This window comes from Monopterus albus, unplaced genomic scaffold (assembly GCF_001952655.1).
Source record: "Monopterus albus unplaced genomic scaffold, M_albus_1.0 scaffold7.1, whole genome shotgun sequence".
Lineage (NCBI taxonomy): Eukaryota > Metazoa > Chordata > Actinopteri > Synbranchiformes > Synbranchidae > Monopterus > Monopterus albus.
In genome coordinates this window covers 2,385,495-2,407,835 of record NW_018127887.1, presented here as the reverse complement: position 1 = coordinate 2,407,835, position 22,341 = coordinate 2,385,495, and the positions used below count along the sequence as shown (strand labels likewise).

Sequence of the window (22,341 nt, the reverse complement as noted above, 5' to 3'; positions counted from 1 at the left end):
TTCTGAGTACTCTCCGAGGAACACAGTCACCCCAGTGGCTGCCATATAAATATAATGCAAATATAATGCTTTTAATTTCCCCAAATCTTTTTGATGGGGACCATGACAGCACAATTAGCACCAGCTATAGAGCCACTATACACAGTTTCAAGGGAAATGCAGCAGGTTCAAAACACCCAGAAGCCATCCTTTAAGTGACATTTTGAATGCAGTACTTTTACTTGTAACGGAGTATTTTTACACTGTGGTATGATTACTTCTTCCACCACTGCATATTGACTATACTAGTTAAAATAAAAATGGAGGAAGACCAGAAATTAGAAAGGCATGTTTTTGTAGTGTTATTTAATTTAAGGCTAGTGGTTAAATTTCAGCCACAGTCCCCTCTGCCACAACATGATGAATCAGGTGCTGAGAGTATTTGTATCAGTTTCCCTTCTCTCATCTGTGATTTTTGCATTCCTGAATGGGAATGCCTTAAAATACATATTGCATGAGACCAATTGTGCTGTGGTGCCACTTTTGTGCCGCTAGTTGCAAACCCCGTGACTCCATAGTAAATATGAACACATGCAGTTTCACCGTTTAGTGCCCCCCCCCCCACTTAGTAAATATGGCCCTGGGAGTAGTAGGCTGAAGAGTATTTTCAACCATTTTTCCACCAAGATTGTCTAATTTTTCAAACAAAACTTATACTAATCACACTAATTTGAAAGATGCTGTCATCACATATACAGTACATATTCTCATATGGATCTTTAAAGACACTACAGTAGGTCTACTTCATGTTACTGATGTTTACTATGGTTCTTTAAAAACTGCATTTAAAATTTCAGAGTAATTTGTAGACTAACCAAGCATGATATTTAGTTGCAACCCAACTTGTTATTATTCCACAATACTGGCACTCTTCATGTTAGCTTTAATTCGGTATGAGAGCACTGGGTCCTGGCACTCACCCTGGAAGGTTTAGCCACAACTTTATCTCATTATATTCTCATTACAAGCTGTGCAGAGAACCCTGATGATAGATGGGCAGTGTGTCCAACTGTATGCAGCTGGTTGTGTACATGTATGGACATGCTGACTCAGGCTTTCACTATAATCTCTGTGTAACAGCTGTAGGCTAAGCCAGTCAGTCCATGCAAGTTCAAAAGACATCAGGTCACTGACTAACCAAACCCCTCACCCCCGACGTGGTGGGAGATCTGGGAATAGAGGGGGCAACTGCATTTAGACGCGACCACAGATGTGTATCAACTTCAAAACAAGACATTATCTCATCACACTTAAAGACAGAGGAGAGCATCTGGTCATTTTGGTTCTTGTGTGCAGTGGAGCGTTCCATGATATCAGTTATAAGAAGAGAAAGGGGTACACATCATCTGTGCAAGTTGTGTAGGACTTTGTAGTGTATATACTCTTCTGTCTGTAGAAACATGTATGAGCCCACATCTGTACATGTGCCTGAGTATAAACATGTACGCCGCTAGATACCTTAAAGCACCACTGGAGGAACTGACCTGGAAAGTCACCCATTTCTATTCAGCCTCTGAATTTACAGCCTCTTTTGACACTAGGCTCTTTTCCAGATGTTGGGTATTGAATCACAGAAGAAGGGCTACAGCTTTTAAAGTGTGAATTAAACTGTTTTCCTACTAGATAATTGGAATGATGAATCATGAGTACTTACTGCATTACACCTTACAATAAATGAACAAATAAATTTCCTACACAAAAAACAAAGTCAACCAACCATATTAGCACTCTGCACCACCATCATCAAAACACCACATGAAGGAATATCTTTTGAAAGAATGGTGTTCATGAAGTCCAGAGACTTGTAGAGTCAGTGCCAAGGTACACTGAAGCTGTTCTGGTGATACGTGTTGGCCCAACATCTTACTAAGACTTAATGTTAGATTAAGCACAGAATCCAACATTAAAAATAATCATGACCATCGGGGCTTTGGATTTTTCAATGTTTTCTAAGGTTTCATTATAGAATAATAAATCGTTCGTTTGAGCCCTAGATTGAGAACAAATTTTCTGTTTCTCATCTCTATCTTGTATTATGATTAAATCATTCTGTACATGGTAAAGAAAACATACTTATTGCAATTCTGTTACATTAAAAACTTGTTGTTTGACTGCCTTCATGACAGCTTTCATGAAGAAAGTATTTACTACAAGGCTGAACATTTTTCTTTGCAGATTTTTTTTTTATTTATAAGATTTATTAGCAACATAATTTGTCATTAATGAGCTCAGTTCAATCTGATTTACTCTCCAACATCCTGCAGACTAAACTAATAACCAACATCTGATCAACATTTACAGAGGGGCCTTTCAGCAGGTAGGGACAAATTTACCCTGAGTGCTGCCCTTTACGAGTGTGCTGGTCTTTGGAGGAATGGTTTTCCCTTTTCACATCGCCTGCCTAAAACAACAGACCTGGGCGGCTAAAGTAAACACACTCAAACAGACATACACAGCTACAGTAAGCACAAAATTCCAACTCTACAACCAACTCTCTGCTCTTGGTTCGGTCCAAATCCACAACCTTGGAATCTAGAATATCATAATCTCAATATCTGCCTTATTATCCACAACAGCTACTTGCTAAGAGCTTTGGAAAAATATCAGCCTTGCCAAACCAATACCTCTGAAAATACTGCATATTCCTACAGCCAACAACTTCCTATAAATATGCATAGAGATAAGCAGGAGTCAGACATTAAACAAATTTAAATGTTGTTGGAGTTGTGGAATAATTAAGTGCTTATCTAAATCAAATTTGTTAGCTGATAAATCTAAATTAATACAAACTGAAGTTTGTTTTAGCAAACTTGTGTGCCTGTCAAATTGGAGAGGAAATACAAAACAGTGAGCAGGGTGGTCCCTCTCTCACAAGTGAAATATAAACAGCTGCCATGTAAATTCTGTGTGAAATGTCCCAAGCAGAACATAACAGGCAGAGAAAACGCCTCCAGAGAGCTTAAGCACACAGAACATGACAACTCCACATTTACACCTCGACACCAGCCATGCAGGAGTTGAAAGGGACTGATTGACTGAATTTCCATATGGACCAGCCCCATTTTCTTCATCTGTCCGCTGTGAAGGGAACACGCAGTTAGCTGTAAACCAGTGACTTTATGCCATTTTCTATGTTTCCAACAAAGTGCTTTAGAAGCACAAAGAGACTATAAAGCTGTCTAGACAAGCAGTAAAAAGATGTGTGTAACTGTGTGCCCAGCAAACGTGGCCATTAGACAACTGCGTTTGTGGCACCACACCAAAAATGTAGTTTGATTTTTTTTTCTTAAACCAGGTCAACACCAAACTTCAAACAGGAAAAATATATTTGCTTGTTAGTTTCATTTTGAGGCTCAGTTTGGGCAAGAAAAAAATCAAATCAAATCACCCGTTAAGAAGGCAAAGGTCATAAAACAATTTTTTTTTCCTCTTGTCACGAAGCAATCTGTTCTTGTCATTTTTTGTTATGGAAGCAAATAAACTGGCCTGCTGTCATCCCCGCCTGGCATGCAAGATTGGATTATGATGACACCGATACTCAAGTGGTTTACTCTCCGGTCTCGTCGCCGCTTTTCTTTTCCCTTGATCTGAACAGAAAGCAGAATGAGGTGGAACGACTGTATTCCCACTCTCAGAAAGGTGAAAAGGCCTCAGTGCTTCTGTCAATGGACCTTCACTGAAGTGTCGCAGGCACAAAACAAGTTTAATCTCCAATGCATTAGACAGCTTCAACAACTTTGGTAATGATCGATAAAAAGAATGACCTATTCTGAGTATTATGAAAATATTTGCTTATCTTTAAAAAAAATTTTTTTAGCTGACTCCAAAACAGAGTGTGGATTTGAGGAATCTTGGCTGCAGACAAGAGAAAGATTGTGACGTTTTTACTTCCACTGTTGCTTCATTTGTGTATTCATCTACTTTTAAGCAAACATATAGGCAAACTACATGGACAAATAAAGATGAAGCCATGTTGTTTTGTTTAATTCTGTTGCCATTCAAATGCTGTATAGCAGATCTGTCTGATTCACCTACTGCCACCAAGCTACAATATCTCTGAGGTACATGGAAAAGTATGGTGTGACTGACATTAGGTCAGTCTTAACTGGGTAGTGACTGAAAGAATGAGATCACGAATACAAGTGGCTGAAATTAGTTTCCTCCAGGTGGCTGGACTTAGAAATAGGGTGCGGAGTTTGAGGTAGACCTGCTCCTCCTTTATAATGAAAGGAGCCAGTTGAGGTGGTTTGGGCATCTGATTAGGATGCCTCCTGGGCACCACCCACTGGATGTTACCTGGGCATGCCCAACTGGTAGAAGTCCCTGGAAACCACTGATTTAATAATTACAACATAATTTCTTCTCCAGCACTGCATGGCTGCCATGCTAGAACGGAAAGCTTGACAGGCATGACAACAATAAATAAGGGTCAATTTAAGGTCGCTTTCCAGCCACACAATGGGACCTTGAATGTGACAGTCCATAACTGCCACTGAGATGTTTACTAGCCATCCAAGTCTGTGGTCCATGCAGACAGAAAATCTATCACTTTTCCAACAAAGTGCATTTCTACTTAACTGTAAAACTTTTAACAGCAATCTAGCTGTCTCGAGTATTGGAAAAGCCATTTAGAAAGCAGAAGAAGAAAACACAGTGAGAAAACTATTACAGACATAAAATTTTTAAATGAGAAAAAAAAAAGAAAGCTGAAAATAGATGCTCCTTTGTTGCCCAGTGCTGGCAGAGCTGAGTGGACAGTTTTCCACATTAATCAAAAGTGAGGCTGTTGCACTCACAGCATGCTGTAGGCAATTACAGAGATACTTTAAGTGACCATTAAACCCATCCACCCTCACTAGCAACCCAAACACAACACATGGTCTCTGGCTGCAGCTTTGAAAGAAACTTTTAGACTGCCCTGCGAGTTCACCTAAACAAGAACTATTATTAGATTTAGCAGCCACATCAGGAGGTTTAATAAATTATTCCTGCAACAGCAAGAGCTCAGGAGCAGTTAGAAACTGTGTCCACATACTGTATGTTAGCTCACTAATTATATACTATACTGACACTGAAGAGGTTCTAAGTAATTACAAGAACGTTGCATGCTGTCTTGACAAAACATTAGACAAAAGCTCAGGCAGTGATAAACATTTAATCCAAGCTGTTAACACCATTAGTGAGAATATTTTGTTTTCTAGCAGAACAATTTGCTGATTTACCAATTAGCTGATACTCAAAATATGCTGGCTCCAATATATCAAATGTAAATAAGACAAAACAAGACATTTGTATACATCACTGTGTGACGTGGGAAATTATGATGACACTTCATTTTCTGACATCTCAAAATCAAATAATGAACTGATAAAATGACCGAAAATTGATAAAGAAAATGAAGTAGTTGAAGCCAAATTCTCCAGTACTTATTTTTTAACTTCCTCTAATAAGGTGTTACCTGCCCCAGACCTGTGGCCCTGAACCACAGTTGGGGGGCCTCTGGCTCATGGCTAAACTGCTTTAGCCCTGGCTCGTAGCTGGTATCCAGTCTTAGATGTCTGGGCCTTTCTGTTTGGGAGAAGTGAAGAGGGAGGCCAGCTAACTCCGTTCAAAACACAGGCTTTACTCCGTCTTGGTAACACAGACACTACATGTGGCCTTTGATGTCCTGTTAACTACATTACAATACCGTCTATACACTTAGAGCCGACTACTGTCTGACTGCACATAAAAGGAGTCTTTACCATGCGGCGGTCTTCTTGCTTTATTACTGTACACACAGGTAGCAACAACAACAACAACAACATTACCTATAAGGATATATGTCTTAAAGGGGAAGACCTGGCCTGTAACAACAATCTGTGTGTGGAAATGCTACTGTGGGTACCTTCTGTGCCCCTTAGCTTTAGCTGTGAAAAAGAGCGATAACATGACTGCCTGCAACTGCCACACCCTGTGGGAGACTCTTGGCTGGTGCATTGAGTGCAAGGGCAGAGCGTGTGCAAGTAGGAAGCAGGTTGACAGGCAGGTAGGCCATTCAATGGTTTTATTTGAGACGGGTAAAACTATTGATCAGGCTTTGGTGCAGCCCTGCTGCTGCCACAGATGACAGATTTTTTTTTTTCCTTCATGTTGTCAGCGCAATAAATGCCATCCGGATGAAAAGAAAAATTTAAGAAATGTAACAAAAAATGCTTTTCTGGAAGGAATCACCAAACCTGCCTGCTTTTAAGTCAATGAATCCTTAACCCAGCATGTTTTTGGTGCTGGAACAGTGTTTTTTTTCTTCCCTCCCTTTGGTAAAATGGCAGATGATGGTGAGAATGCAGGGATTCAAGATGAAATGTGATAAGGTGTTCTGACCACAAGCCTTCCAAAGACAGAGATATTAGATCAGCTCAAATCCAGAGAAAGAGGACAAAGACCACTTAGGAACTCTCTCTTAAATCACACAGGATGGACAAATTCCTCCACAGATATAACACAATGGTGATCATACATTATTACTAGCAAATACAGTCTACATGTAGTGACAGGTATATGATGTTCAGCTTGGTATTTATAAAACAAATTCCTTTGTCAGTAGGCACAGACTATCAGAAAACAACAAAACATCAAATGACAAACAATGTCGGGAGAAATGAACAACTTTTTTTTTATTTTTATCAGAAACTGGGGACTACTTTGGGAAACCAAGTTCAACATTTTACACAGAGAACTGCCTAGCAAAAGGGTTAAAGCCTGAGTTTAGGCAACAGGTGAAGCAGCAGAATCCTGCTGCTACGGTGCAACTGAAACAATGAAATCCTCATACCAACATTGGGAATTGTCCAACAGTAATACCGACAAACCAGAAAGTCTATATCCATGTGTAGTACTGCCTCTGCATATTATGGATAAGCACAACCAAGCTTATGTTCTCAAACATGTGTGTCCGTGTTTCCAGCAGTAGGACTAAAGACTGGAAGGCCATACAAAAGATGTGATCAGTGAGTGAACTTCTCTTACCTCTGGTGTTTTGACTTGCTCTTGTGTGTCTCTCTCTGCACATGTTGCTCTATCCGATATCTGGCTCTGAGTGTCAGCAGTTCCCCTTAAATCACTCTAAAACCAGCCAGCACAGACAGAAGTGTGTTAGGTTTATCAGCCTGCCATGTTTTGTGACATCCAGTTTTGACTCATAGTGAAATGAAATTAAACGCATCAAACAAATCCCTCTCACCTTGTAGTACCCAATGACCTGTTCTGCAATGCTGTTGATGTGCAACATGTATTGGTGCAGTCTCTGCTGGTACTTGAGAGCAGCGAGCTGAGCTTCGTTCTGCAGAGCTGACACCTTGGTTAACAGGAGCTGCTCCCTCCTGTTCCATCTGAGCCTCGCCATCTGGGCTTCATGCTCCAAAGTTGTGCGTCTTTCTTCCAGCGCAACAGTGACCGTGCGGAGGGCATCCACGCAGCAGTGCTGCCGTTTGCTTATGTCCTCAGTGGGCAGCAGAAGCCCACATCCTCTCTGACAAACACCGTCACCGCTGTGACCCGTGCCTGGCTTTGTTTGCGACTCCATCTCGCCTGCGTTTAAAGCTTGACATACAGGATCTTTATATCCGCAAGAGGTTGGACAATCCGCGCACATTGTTTGCGCAGGTAACTTTCCTACGCAGTAGAATAGGTCAGCAAAAAGTTGTTTTGTTTGTTTGTTTGTTTGTTTTTACAAGTCTAAGCACGTGGAAGCGTGAGCGTAAAGGTCTCACCGGTCTGCGTCCCTGGAGCTGTGCTGAGTGGCTGCGCCTGTCGTGTAGTTTTGAGGAGAGAATGTGAACAGAAATCCTCACCCTAACTCACTTATGCTCTTTCTGGTCAGGGTCATCAGACCTCTGTGTCACGTCCTGCTACTCACATAAACGACACATTGACTTTAATGTAAAGCCAAATATGTAGCGATCCTCACAAACTGGTGGTTTTGCCTAGTTTACCAGTTTCCTTCAGTTTGATTTAATTGTGGACAGCCGTGGTAGGTGCTGCGAACCTCTTGATGTTATAACATCTCACCAGCAGAAGGCGCTGGTTCTCTCAATCCTTACAAGCTAACTTGACTCCTCAAACCGAGATGGAAACAAAAACACTTCACATCATGGCTGGCAATATCATTGAGGTTTTATTGTGCCACATCTTAAACATATTCAATTAAATTATTCTACTTTCTGCACAGGGTCTTCAGTGATGATATGATAGTAAAACATGTATCACAATGGTCACTGAATACCAAAACCCCATCTGTAACACAATATCTGCATGAAGATCCTTACTTTTAAAGCCTTCTTGCATGGGTCCAGGCCAGACTTACGGCCTGACACAGCATAACATATTGCAGGCATCTCACGGAAGGCATCACATTTCAGCTGTCACAGCAAAGCAGTCTGGTTGTAGTCTGCTATGCACCACTTTAAAGTATGTTTTGTGTTGTCTGAGCTGTCAGAGAAAAGGTGTATATTTTCAAAGACAATAGCGCAATCTGTCTCAGGACAGCACACCTGTCTGCAAAGACACATACACAAAGAGGTCAAGAAGAACATATTTTTTCCCTGTCAGTCACTGTAAATTAAACAGTAGCTCTAATATTACTTTATATTGTGATATTAAATAAATTGTTTAAATCAATAGTGGCAAGTAGATATATTTTGGACCTGAACGAGTTTAAATCCTGGAGGACACGATGTGGAGGAGCAGTGAGACTGAAGTAAGCTGCAGCCCGTGTAAGTGGAAAAAGTGTCACACAGCCACTTGGGATTAACCTATGACACAGGCCATATGCTTGGACTGATAAGCCACTGAATCAGGAACAAAATCATGGCAGGTAAAAAGTTCTTTCTTTCTTTTGTTCTCTCTGTGAGCTGATTTCAGTGAATAGCCATTAAGAACCCCAGCTGAAACACAGAGGTGACCTATAGCTCAATGCGAATAAAAAATCTGATTCATTTGGTCTGATCTAATCCATAAAGTGATGTGATATCAATCTAGTTTTTATCTGGTGGATACCTGATAGGAGACAAAAGTCCAGCAGCTGTTTCTGTTTGAAAAGTGGCCTTAGAGCCCAGATTGAAACACTGTGTTTGATATATTTGATATATTTGCTCTTGGCCTAGGTGAAGAATAGCTTTCTCCTGGAAATGAAGGAGAATCCATGCATAAATTGAGGACTTGTTGCAAATATGAAAAGAACTCATCAATCATCAGGAATGCTCTAGTTTTCTCTTGCTATACACTCACTGGCCACTTTATTAGGTACGCAACACTTCCTCCTTAACATCTGTGTTTATGAAGCTCATTATATTTTTGTCCTCCCTACATACATGAGAGGGTCTATATATTAGGAACAGCTCTGAATATACATATACTACACGTAATGTAGTCCAATACAGCACCATCTTTAACTATGACCTTAATAATAAACATAAATATATACATTTATGACAATATCACCAAAAAAAAGAAACATTTTCAGCTTCAAAAACACAGATGTTAAGGCCAAAGTGTTGCATACAATTGTACAGGTGTACCTAATAAAGTGGCCAGTGAATGTATTTAAACTGCTATGAATATTACAAACAGGACCAGTCTGAAATAACAGTTATATGAAAGATCATTTAATGTTAAGACAGCAATGATTCAGGACACTACTGATTTTTATTTAAATCTATTTTAGGGCTGTTGGCACGTTAGCCCGTCTAAGAGCAGAGTGAAAGGCCCCTGAGAACACCTGTGAACTAACTCCAGGTGGACAGCTGTATTTAGGAATAGGCTCACTGAATAGAATTTGGTTATATTTATTGGTATATTTAACTGTTTCCTCATGCTATTCTGTAAATTCTTGTGCATTATAGTAATAAAATTTCTCTAAATTTATGGCTAGCATAAGCACTGTGCATGTTATACAGTACATTTACTCAAAAAAACTGCATGCAAGTACAAATTTGAGAAATTTGTATTTACTTGAGCATTTTTGTTTTACCCTACATGATACTTCACTGTTTTTTCAGAGGTTAATAATGAATTACTGTATATGATATTTGAAGTAATAATTACTTTACATTAATATGTTACATACACAATTTGCAGTATAAATAAAATATGCATTGTTATTTTGTTCTAATGCAGCACATTTATTGCGTGCTACTGCTTCTCTGACCTAAGTCAAGAGTCTGAATACTTCTTCTGCCACTGTGAGCTGTACGCCTGTGCACAGCCAAAACTGCTTTCAGAATCAGTTTTTAGTTACACTCCCACTTAGGCTTCCAGTACATCATGTTGCTGAGTAATCCCATGACTCGCCTGTAAAAAAAAAAACACCATCACAAAACAACAAAGAAAAAAAACCACAGCAATTTAATAGTTAACTACACCTTTATTGTTCCAGAGAGTTTCCAGTTTCATCCCACACTGAACTTCAGTAAACAGCCAAACATGCCGCCACAACCACCAGTGTTGTTATCAAATCCCAACCATCTTGTGTGCGAGACTTACAGAACCATTTCTGTGCTTTTATGAGTGAGATTCTTTTAGTCAGTGTAAAAACCTCTCTCCCCAAAACTTCATATGAGATGACTGGCTTTATGAAGCTTAGCAGCTAATGCACACATTAGGCTTAGATCTACACTGCCTCTGACGTAAAGGGATGTCACTCAGTAATGGAATGTATTTCATATGAAGCTGAGGGGTTGAAAAGCTGCTATGATGTCGATTTGTTGCAAAGTAATGAGCCACTTTGTCTCCAATGTCATGCACGTTACAATGTAGAGCCACCACTTTGTCCAGAGTGTCAAAGTTCAAGGCATTCATGCATTTGGCAACTCTTTCCACGATTTGTTGCATGAAGGAAAACTGGGAAAAGCACTTTGTGGTGGATGTTGATATAGTCATAATGGCCATGGCCAGTATCAAGTGAATCAGAGGAAATCAAAACAAAGCATTTGTTCCTCCACTCAAAGGAAATGAACTTGTCTGACCAGAGGTGGGTGAAGACATACAAATATAAGAACCATAAAGGAAAATGACAACAGTTGATAATGATTATATATCTCTGATTACATGTTAATAAAAAGACAAACAATTCAGTGGAAATAATATTGAGCTTTTGATGTGCTCATACTGCTGACAAGGATGGCTTTGCTTATCTTGTGTTTATAACAGATAATGCCAAATTAAATATACTAAATTATAGGAGCTAGGCAAGTTGTCTAGTTAGAAAATATAAAGTGGCCACAGATGAACCAGACATTGCACAATTATTGGAGGGTATGAGCGTCGCTACTGTTCACCGCAACTGTTAATAGTGACTCTCACACAAAGCCATAAGCAAAGGAGAAGAAATGAAAAGGTTTACACTAAACAAAATGGAAACATTCTTTACAAAGCACCTGCTGGTACCACTGAGATCTAAGTGATACAGTCGAAATAAAAGTATTTTTTGTTTAGGTTTCGGTCACTTACATGGAGCAGTTTTCATCATTGGATTCAACAATGACCCAGACGTTGTGGCGAAGCCTTGATCACTGCACAGATGTACAAACATAACTAGAGGTGGCAAGCAATCAAAATGACCACTGTTACACACCGGCTTCAATTTTGCTTTGTACACTTTGTTTTTGAAATGTTGTTTAGTTCACCTCCTGCTGGTGTGGTTTGCTTTATATTCAGCTTTGAATCCAGGTGCCTAAACACCCAAACGCTCTTGAACCATTTCAATGTTTTGTTCCATGTAACAAAGTCATCGTGCGCACATTTTGAAAGTGGTGGTCTGTTAATAAAGTTCATGTTATGATTTGGAAAAAAAAGCACTGACTGCAGGTCAAACCAATCTAGTTTTCTTCAGATAACATCAATAGTATATTAGAAAACAAGATCAGTAACTGGATATATTATTTCAGCATGACATAAATAAATTGCTCTTTTCTTAGATGCTTGTTAATAAAATCAGGTATGCGAGAGGTTGAGATTTGATTTAACTGTATCTTTGTCACAGAAGATGTGCTTCATTTTAGAAAGAAAATGTCACTGGACCTCAAGTAAAGAATGACAAAGAAGTAAACCCGTACACTTGTCCTTCACAGCTACATGTTTACCTTCAACTATGGAATGTTGGATAGATTTTTCAGAACCTCACAGACCAAATGAAGTTTACACTTGACAGACATAAACACATAGCAGTTTGATCTACATCAGAGAGGTTGGCTTCATTATGTTTAATGATGTTAAACAGCCAACCTATGCAATGTTCACTCTTTCAGTCACAATCAAGTTTAAAACAGGTTACTGTGAAAGATAAGTGCAGATATTTATATAAGGCATATTTAAAAAGTTGACAGTCCTCCGGAGAGCCTTTCTGTGGATAAATAAGGGATGTCTTTGTCCATTTCCAATTTTTCCATTTGCATCCTTTTCCACAAACATCTTCCAGAGGGGCAGAGTTGGAATATGAGATCTCAGTTTACAGGGAAGAACCAAACGATTGTGGAAAGAGTCTCAAAGTCCTTATAGGCATCAACCATAGTCTTCTTCATGGAAAGCGAAGACAAAGATGGTGCTACATTCAGAGGTTGAGGCAGAGGAGAGCTATCAGGAGCAGGGGGAGTACACTGAGAGACTGGGCAGCCATGATAGCTCCACCTGAGAGACACAGATGCAGGTTTGTCCGTCAGTGAACTGGACTGACAGTCAAATTTGCTGCTAATTTGAGGAAAAAAATCTAAGTCATTTGAGTGTCCAGCTCTCAGCCATCAACCTACAGTAAAGACCCTATTAGCTGTGTGAAATGTGATATTAAAGCCCATCTGTGTGGAGATCACCTTAAATGCCTCTCATATTCGTCAATGCACTGCATTTGAAATCCTCCACTGATTAAATTCCCAGGTCTGTGAAATCAAGCAGTCTGGGCAGAATGATAAGGAAAACCACAGGAGGAATTTACTCTAGTCATCATGATCAATTACAGAGGCTTAAGGCCTCCTTTTTCCAGTCAGCCTACTTGTCAGTCCATCAGCCAGTGAGAGGATCCAGTCAGTGGACTATCAAGGCTTTAGTCATGGGCCATAAAGTTCCCTATCACAGGGCTCCAATCTAAGGCATGAAACCTGAAGTGACAGCTGTGCTGTGGCCTAGGGGAACCTTCTAGCTGTGACAAATGATAACCAACTTTGAACCTGGTATAATCTCACTAGCAAATGGCGCGCTAGAAATGAACAGTCACAGTGTGTCGCTTCAGAACTACAGATTAGATAACTGAAGGCTTCCTTTACTTTTGTTCCACTGACACGAAACTAAACTGAAGTCAGCATCATATTTCTAACATGAGATCACTCTCAGTGCAAGAAGGTTCCAGGTTTGAACCCGGACCAACCTGGTGCCTTTCTGTGTGGAGTTTGCACGTTCTCCCCATGCCTGTGTGGATTCTCTCCGAGTACTCCGGCTTCCTCCTGCAGTCCGAAGACATGCAGCTTAGGTTGAATGGAGACTCTAAATTGCACATAGAAGTGAGTGTGTGTGATTGTTTGCCTACATGTCAGCCCTGTGATAGACTGGCAACCTGTCCAGGGTGGACCCCACCTCTAACCCAATGTCAGATTGGATTGGCTCCAGCCCCCTACCTATTCAGGAATAAATGGTATAGATAATGGATGGATGGACTATCCTATATATACACATATAAATAAAAAATTCCCCACTCGCCCCCCACTTTGGGGTGGTCTTATTCCTTCCTTCAAATTCGGGTCCTCTACCAGAGGCCTGGGAGCTTGAGGGTCCTGCGCGGTATCTTAGCTGTTCCTAGGACTGCACTCTTCTGGACAGAGATCTCAGATGTTGTTCCTGGGATTTGTTGGAGCCGCTCTCCCAGTTTGGGGGTCACAGCCCCCGATATATATATACATATATATGTAGTGTATATGTTTACAGCAAAGAAAACAACCTAAACATAAGATCCAACTCAGCCATCTAAATCCCATCTTCACTGAATGCTGTGAGCTGTTAGTAACTGGTTCTAACTCATACTTAAATCCTTTAGATTTAACAAAACACTATTTTACCAGTACTACCATGTTGCAACATCTCCATCTGGCAATCAGTTATTTTCCACGTTATCATTTCCATTTAGATTCCTGCTTTAAAAGCTTCCCTTTGATTTTTGATTTGATTTGATTTGATTTATTCTTTCAAACATGCAGAACAAATGACATCAACACAAACATAATTACACAAATCCAACCAATGCTAATCCAGAATCAGTTTGCTTATACCTAGTACATGTTTGAATGGAGTAGGAAGAAATCAGACTTATCCAGTCCTACCCCATAACATCATCTTATACAAAAAATTTCATGCATCATTGGCTGCAAGCAGTATCTTTACGTAGGTAATTCTCTTCTTCACCAGACAAGTAATACACAGAAAATTTAAAACAGAGTGTTTCCTTCATGCATTCTTGATTAAATCTCTTATTCTTGCATGTATCTTGAATGATACATACATTTATATTTATATTTAAACTCCTCAATTCTAGTACTGTTTTTCATGTCCACACTTAAATTATTCCATAATTTGACCCCACTTATAGAAATACAAAATCTTTTTTGTCCCTTTAGTGAAACATTTTATTCAACATTTTTGCATCTAATGCCTCTAATCTACTGTGATAATCTGTAAAACTGTAATCGATCAGGAGAAACTGCAGTAGTTTCAATTTAGCTCTATTGATTATTTTATGTTTATTTTTATGTATTTACTTTGGTCTTCCAAATCACAAAAGAAAACAATTCCAAAAAGTGAACAAATCAAAAGCAAAAATTAAAACAAGCAAACTAGCTAACTTTAAAGAAAACATAATACAGAACACATGAATCACATCTGGTTATCACTGTACTGAATAATTCTGAATAGTGAATGAAGGCGATGCTTTCAAACCGTCTGTCTGTTACCTGTGATTTTGATTTTTGCCACAGCCCCATCTCCTCCCTCTGTGTACGCCCGGACCTCCACCACATAGTCCACATCTGGTATCAGACGAAGGTCTATGTAGCGCTTACTGGTCATGTACAGAGTGCCATTGGGGTGCCCCTGCTGTCTGCACAGCACCTAGGTACATGTAAGGTACAGGAAATGTAAGGTTCCCAACAGCTACTGTTTCACTTCAGAGAAATTATAATCTGTAGTGAAGTAAATGCTGAACTGTACTCACTTTGTAACCATCTATCTGTGACTCATTATTCAGTGCTACCACATGTTCCCAGGAAACCATTACTGACTTCCCCTTGAACTTTGGACCTAATATTTTGGGGGCTTGACTTGGAGCTGGTAAAAGAAACAAAATGCAGTCATGAATAACAATGATATTAAGATGACTCATAAACATGGATCTCAGATACATTTGTTCCATGCAGATCCATTCTGTTTAACTCTGAACTGCTTTAAAGTAAAACATACGGGCTTTCTTGGTGTGAATCAGGAGGTGGTCGCTGGGTGGCCCAGGTCCTGCAGAGTTGGAGCCCCGCACTTTAATAAGGTATTGGGTGTCAGGTTTCATACCCACCAGCCTGGTGTGGTTGTCCCTGCTGGGCACCTCCGCCTTCTGGGCATCACTTTCACTCTCTTCCAGATTCCTCCAGTACGTCACCTAGAAAATACAGAGGTAAAAGAATCACAACAGGCCCGTTTTACAACACAGGCACCAGAGTGCATCAGCTTCAAAATACCTAATCTGTCATCAGCAGAAAGAAGACCAAAGGCCAAGGGGGAAAGGAGGAGAGATTTTAGTGACATTTACAATCTTTATTGTCTCAGTCCAACCAAATCACAAAAACATTTTAGATGCTATGTGACTTGAGCCATTGTTTGTCTCTCACAAATGAAAATGTGGATTTTTTTCATCATACCTGAGTAAAATTTTCAACTGACCTCGTATTGATCTACATTGCTCTGTGAAAGTGGCTGCCACCACACGAAGGCTTCTGTGGCAGAGAGAGCTTTGCCGTCGACACCTAGAGGAGCCTCTGATATAGCTGAGGACAGACAATGTGGTAAACAGGTTATCCTTCAGAGCATTTTTTTATACTGCACACACAAAAGTCCAGAGCAGCATATTTTATATGTATGATTATTTTTAGTTTGGTATTGATCTGCGCACCATACACACTAATGGATCCCTTAGCTTGACCATAAACTATCTAGTGCTTCCAATTTCCAACCCCAAATCACACAGATGCTCGCACACTTGAAGGCAGAGCTTAACTAGAAAATCATTGACACTCAATGGCAAGCGGTCCCAAAGCGTGTTACCATGGCAACAGGACATCTCTGTAAACGATTGTGTTTGGGTTGTCAGTGGTTAGCTCAACTGTCTGTCAGTGGCAGTTAATAACTAGGCTAAATGCTTTGCATCCTTGGGCGAATTATCAGCTTTCTGGTTCATGCTACACAGATGATGATAATCCCCTCGCAAGGCAAGAGAGAGAGAAGATGGGCTCAGTTTCATGGGGTATTAAAATTCCTCACAACTATACATGAGAATTCCTAATAAATAAGTACTACTCCCCTGAAAACCCTGGTGGTGACAAGTAGCTAACTCTGACAGACTGAAATAGCAGAGTGCTGGCATATTGAAGGGTTCCTCACTCATTCATTATTTTGGCACATTTCCCCTTCTGTGCTTCAGTGTTGAGAGTCTCTTCAGTGTTTACCTTCCCCTGCAGAGTAAATGATGGCTTCTTGGCTGTACGGTCCCTCTCCTTTGCTGTTGAACGCTTTGACTTTGACTTCAAACTTTGTTGACAGAGGGATAGAGGAGTCTTTGTGGACGTAGCGGTTGACCTGTGGGTCAGCTATTGTCACTATCATCCACTCGTAGTCATCTTTAGGTTTGAAGGCTACAATGTAGCCAAAATTAGGCCCGTAGTAGTACTGTGGCTGTACAGGCTGATGACAAAACACATTTAAATAAATCAATTACCAATCAATTGCTGCAAATGTTTTTATCCAATACATCTCTCAAACCTGGAATTACACTCTTAATCCTGTCTGAGCTCATAACATGTAAACAGTATGTAACATGCATCATCCACTTAAGCTTCTGCTATATACTAGGATTAACAGGAAGACTCAAAAAAGACCAAATCCACTAATCAGATGATTAATGGATTCTGAAAGTGATATACAAAGAAGTGTGATACTTGGCTGCCACCGCTGGCTTGCTCCTCCTGATCTATCCTCATGCCTCATTTCCTTTCCTCATCACACCGTATGGCCAGTGTTCAATTCATTTATCATTTTTGAAAATAGTGATTATTTTGCTTGGTATATAATATGAGATTATTCAACATTTATTCTTCAGTACCTCGATATGTGTGCTGTCCTCAGCTTGACGTACTACACTCTTGTCCTTCAAAACTGGAAACTTTTCAATGACTACCTTTAAATAGCTCTTGAAAAGCATTGTTTTATAAACTTGCATTCTGCATTGAGTGGTCTTTCAGTGCCCAAATTTTTTATTAATTTGGTTAATGTTGTTACAATTTTCTGGACCACTTTTTATTTGAACTGTCAAAATGATCATTCTGAAAAAGGCAGTTGTGCCGAAACATCATGAATGGTGCCGCTATCCTTCCTCTGTTTTAGATGTCTGCCTGTGAGCCAGCACCTCACTAGCTATAATTCTTTATTGTTAAAATTGTGTTTGTTTCTATTTTATTGTTCTGGTTATTTTATCTAGCTTTCTTTTGAAATGTGCCACAGTGTAAACTAAAGGTTACTACGATTATTACTATTACTAACAGCAGTTCTTTCTGTGTGATAAGCCCCCTACCCCATCTCACACACACCCACACACACACACACACACACTTCAGGCTTACCGTCCAAGTGATGATCAGTTCTCTGCTAGCCCCTCCACCCCCGCCGACGTCCGAGGGCGCCACCACAGGACCTACAAAGAGACAGCAAAAGCAAAACTCTGAGCCCACATGCTAAGAATCCACACAGACACTGCCAACCCACACAGGCTGTAACTGAACCCCGGCAGCCCCGAAACATCCTTCCTCTGCAAATACAATATCGGTGTCTTCTCCTCGGCCAAATGCAACACTTTAATGTCCATATGGGAACCATGCCACTGATGAGACAGCAAGGCAAAGGTTCTCTTGTTTGGCTCACTCTCAAATGATTATTTTTTTAAGAGAGGTTTTTGTAGGCCTATGATTTCCATTTTATAATTGAATTTCAGTATAGAGTTTCAGCAAACTGCTCATTTGTTGATGTTTGTGTGGTTAGTTTGGCTCAATTCTTCTGCTGCATGATGGGATTTGTGCTGACACCATTTCTACAGCCATAGTTAGCAAAAAGAAAAGAATGTCACAATAAAATAAAGAATAAATATCTGAATGGAAAGCTGAACTGTCGTATCAAGCTTCCATGATGTTTCAAGTTACTCTGACTATTCTATACAGTATAGTTTCTCTACCATTAGTCCACAGAGGGGTCACAATCTTACTTGCTTCCAGGCTTTTGTCTTTAGGCGACGGGCTGCTTGGTTCTCCTGTCCCCAGAGTGTTGGTGGCAATCACCCTGAACTCATATTCCGTCCAGGGGGACAAGTCCACCACCGTGGCTGTGTCTGCAGTCCCCTCTATGTCTGCAGGAACTAGACCAGAATTCACCTTAATCTACAGTGCCAAAACTCCAGGGCTACAGCATGCTATGTTAAAACTTTACACAGTACAGGTCATGCTGTCCCACAGTTTAACTAAAATATCCTTAAAACAACAATAAAGTTCCCTTTTTGGAACCCATGCCTATATTTTGAGTCTGTGTGGTATAGCTAAATTACATTTTAGCCATTTTTAAGAGACATTAACCACCATGTAGGTCTACAATATCACTATGTGGTATGACCCAAACTATTCTAACACCAGAGTCAGCTGAGCATTAAGGTAGCAGGTTTATTTGACCAACTAGTGTGCTGGAGTTCTCACATGTAGTGGCATTCTTCCAGACATCCTTTGAGAAGGAATCCCTGTACTGGATGGTATATTTGGAGATGGGGCTGTGGTTGTTTGCTCCATGGCTCCATTGCAACGTTACATTCTTGTCAGTTTTATTTGTCACTCGCACCCCACCTGGCGCACCGGGGGGACCTGAAGTAAAGCAAAGAATAAGTGACAAGTTAAAGGTGATGTTTGATGGGTGATGAACACAAATGTTACTGTACAGTAGTACAGAGAGAAGCGACACTGTCCCTTAAGCTAAAGTTCACAAGTTAGAAATCCCACAAGTCATCACTTTGACTTGTCCCTCAGCCAGACTGTGAATGTTCTACTTGCTCACAAATTGAAAGAGCTTCATCTTCCTTCAAGCTCATTCTTAGCAAAGACCCTGAGCCCTTTAACAAATTTATACTTCAATACAAGTCTCCAAAAAGACTGATAACTGTGGAACACAGCACATCAATGCACTTGCATGTCCTCCTTTTAGCCTCTGACTGATGGATTAAAGCACTGCAGCTTAAAGCCCATTAACATATATGAACTGGAGCTTAAGCAAAAGCCTTTGACTTCAGTGTTTTTCTTGGCCCTCTTGCTCCCCTTCACTATTCCGCTGGAACATAAAAATGGCCTAATAGAAAACCCAGATTCTGTCAGGGTCAGCCTACCAACCCACAGGCAGGATTTACTTTTTCCATGTCATGAATATTAACCAAGACAAGCAAGGCGATTAGACAGCCAAAGCTGGGCAGCCCTTAAGCTTCCCCTCTCCTCTAAGGGTCAGAAGAGAAAGTATAGTTGTGAGTTTATTTATTTACTTTCGACATCTGTACAATACTGTGTCACATGGATGAATGCTTAGCTAGGTGTGCTTGAATTGATAACCTTCAGTATTAGGCTTTGTGCTAAGTGGAATATTGTATCCCATTAGCCAAATTTAATACATTTTATGAATAATTTTCCTAATTCACAGACACTTAAACTAACACAACCACATTTCAACATTGTTCCAGGAGAGACTGTAACGTTATGCCTTAATAATACACACCCATCTCAAATCCCTACTAACAACATGCTTCAGGGGCAGAGCTGCGTTTGTAGCTTGGACAGTCTCCTGGAGTAGATCCGCTTCCTCATCTGCTGTGATAAATGACTGTCTTTCATCTCTTCATCACTGTGCCCTGGACTCTTAGCACTTGCCACTCCATTAGCAGCAGCCCAGGATCTGCACTTTGGTTCTGCTCTGGGAAACGTCACACTCAGCTGCCGTGCATTCACTTGGCCATCTGTCAACACCTGCTCTGAAAGCAGCAGTGATGGCTGCACATCCAGAGCACAACAGGGATCACTGGCAACCAGATCACTGCTGATGCTCTTGGGTTGCTATTTAAATAGACCCTTTGTCCACTGACACTGGGCCTGTTTCAAGACCTGATAGGAGGGCTGTAAGGCAAGCTCTCGCTCATCAGGAAATGGAGGGCGAAAACAACACCTGATGAATCACACAGGAGGTGAAATACAGTAAACGACAGACATGGCTGGAAAAACAATAACTGAAACCAGCAGCAGTCCGTATCAAAATATTGTGGTGCTCTACACACTTTAGTCATCAAATACTTAACACATGGCATTATCCAACCAATAACTATAAACATACTAGTTTCTGTGACGCCAACAGCTCTCACTATGCTAGTCTAAGTGCTACTTTATTCAGCTATAATGAAGACAAGTAAGAAGTGACACTATTCAAAACACTTCCAAATAACACAGAAATATCGCTTGTTCTCTTCAGTTTAATACTCTTCTAGTGTGTCTAGCAGTGAAATCAGGATTTTATCACTGACAGAATTCATTCATTCAGCAAACGACAAATATAAATGCACAAACAATTTATCTTCAACATTATCTTGCTTTACATAGTAGATATTTTGGATAAATGTGAGCTAATTTGCAACATGCCAACATTAAGGCAAACGGTGCCATCTATAGGCGAAGCACCAGCAGATGTGTTTGAGATGACTTCTTCACTATAGCTATTTTTACTGGTATGTAAATGTATTATCTTTGAGGAGACAACCTGTAAAGTTGGTCTGACCTGTTCTGGGTGGTACTGGTACTCTAGATAATGTTCTCTGTGTGTCTTTGTATCCTGCATGATGCCAACAAGACATTTCCTTGCATAGCTTTTTCCAGCACTTTCTCTCTGACTTTCTTTCCCATGGAGTCTCAAGGTTGACAGATTATTCACCAAACATCCTACGGTCTAGTTACTCTGGAGACATTTACATCCCACCCACTTGAAACCAGTGAGCAGAGCGCAGGTAAAACACAAAAATCTTTGATGTAAAACAATGTAAACTCCTATAACTTTCACAGAAAATAATGTATTCATGTAGGATCCCATCACTCCTAATAAGAAGCAGGAAATATATGTTCATAGGTCCTTATTTAGTCGTTTACATAAATGGCTGTGTGAACATGTGTAATCGTATGACTCACCCCTGACAACCAGGTGGGCGGAGGCAGTAACATTGTCAACAGGGGTCTGCGCAGTGCAGGTGTAGCATCCAGCATGTTTCAGCTGGGTGTTTTTAATCAGCAGCTCGCCGTTTGAGCTTCCATTCTGTACAAAGCAGACAACAGCTAATTAAAGAGTGAGCCAGACATCATACGTACATCATGAGGCTGTGTCATTTCTTCACTTAGCCAGAAACTCATGGAAAAGGAGATAGTTATTGCTCCAATTACTAAAGTAATCCTGTCAGGCCACAGGGTCTGAGGTATCAACCTATAGGCATCCAGTTAGGTGAACTAATCTCAAGCTAGTCAGCACTCTCATTGGCTGGAAGAAAATTACTCGTCAATAAGTCATAAATTAATGTTCATATGTGGTGACTTTAATATAGATTTGTTAAATCCTAACAAGCACACAAGAACTGAGGAGTTTATTAACACATTATATAGATGTAGTTTACACCCAAAAATTACAAAACCAAGTAGATTAACAACCCAGCATGCAACATTAATAGATAATATATTTACTAATGATATTGATAGCAAAATGTCTAGTGGATTACTTATAAATGATATTAGTGATCATTTACCTGTATTTTTGGTTTATGACTGCCAGTATAGAAAAGAAAGGCCAAAAACAAATCTTTTTTATAGGAGGGTGATGAACGAACATGCTGTAAGGAGGCTAAAAGAGGACTTTATGGGGCAAAACTGGGAAGCAGTTTACAAAGAGGAAGACTTAGACAAAGCATATGAGCAATTTTTAAAT

General features: G+C 40.2%; 2 protein-coding genes across 2 annotated transcripts in view; both read right to left on the bottom strand.

Moving 5' to 3' along the window:
• Nucleotides 1-8,032, bottom strand: part of LOC109973679 (PDZ domain-containing RING finger protein 4) — a 105,441-nt gene extending 97,409 nt beyond the window's left edge. The window contains exons 1-2 of the mRNA XM_020623456.1: nucleotides 7,262-8,032; nucleotides 7,048-7,143 (exon numbers count right to left, since the gene is read on the bottom strand). Of these exons, the coding sequence (XP_020479112.1) occupies nucleotides 7,048-7,143; nucleotides 7,262-7,672 (507 nt within the window). The 5' untranslated portion in view covers nucleotides 7,673-8,032. The remainder of the gene's footprint in view (nucleotides 1-7,047; nucleotides 7,144-7,261) is intronic.
• A 2,389-nt stretch (nucleotides 8,033-10,421) lies between these two features.
• The window catches only part of cntn1a (contactin 1a), a 64,719-nt gene continuing 52,799 nt past the window's right edge, over nucleotides 10,422-22,341 (bottom strand). Inside the window, exons 15-24 of the mRNA XM_020621897.1 lie at nucleotides 21,558-21,681; nucleotides 19,050-19,211; nucleotides 18,569-18,718; nucleotides 17,934-18,004; nucleotides 16,764-16,998; nucleotides 15,982-16,085; nucleotides 15,511-15,700; nucleotides 15,266-15,378; nucleotides 15,006-15,162; nucleotides 10,422-12,702 (exon numbers count right to left, since the gene is read on the bottom strand). Of these exons, the coding sequence (XP_020477553.1) occupies nucleotides 12,626-12,702; nucleotides 15,006-15,162; nucleotides 15,266-15,378; nucleotides 15,511-15,700; nucleotides 15,982-16,085; nucleotides 16,764-16,998; nucleotides 17,934-18,004; nucleotides 18,569-18,718; nucleotides 19,050-19,211; nucleotides 21,558-21,681 (1,383 nt within the window). The 3' untranslated portion in view covers nucleotides 10,422-12,625. The remainder of the gene's footprint in view (nucleotides 12,703-15,005; nucleotides 15,163-15,265; nucleotides 15,379-15,510; nucleotides 15,701-15,981; nucleotides 16,086-16,763; nucleotides 16,999-17,933; nucleotides 18,005-18,568; nucleotides 18,719-19,049; nucleotides 19,212-21,557; nucleotides 21,682-22,341) is intronic.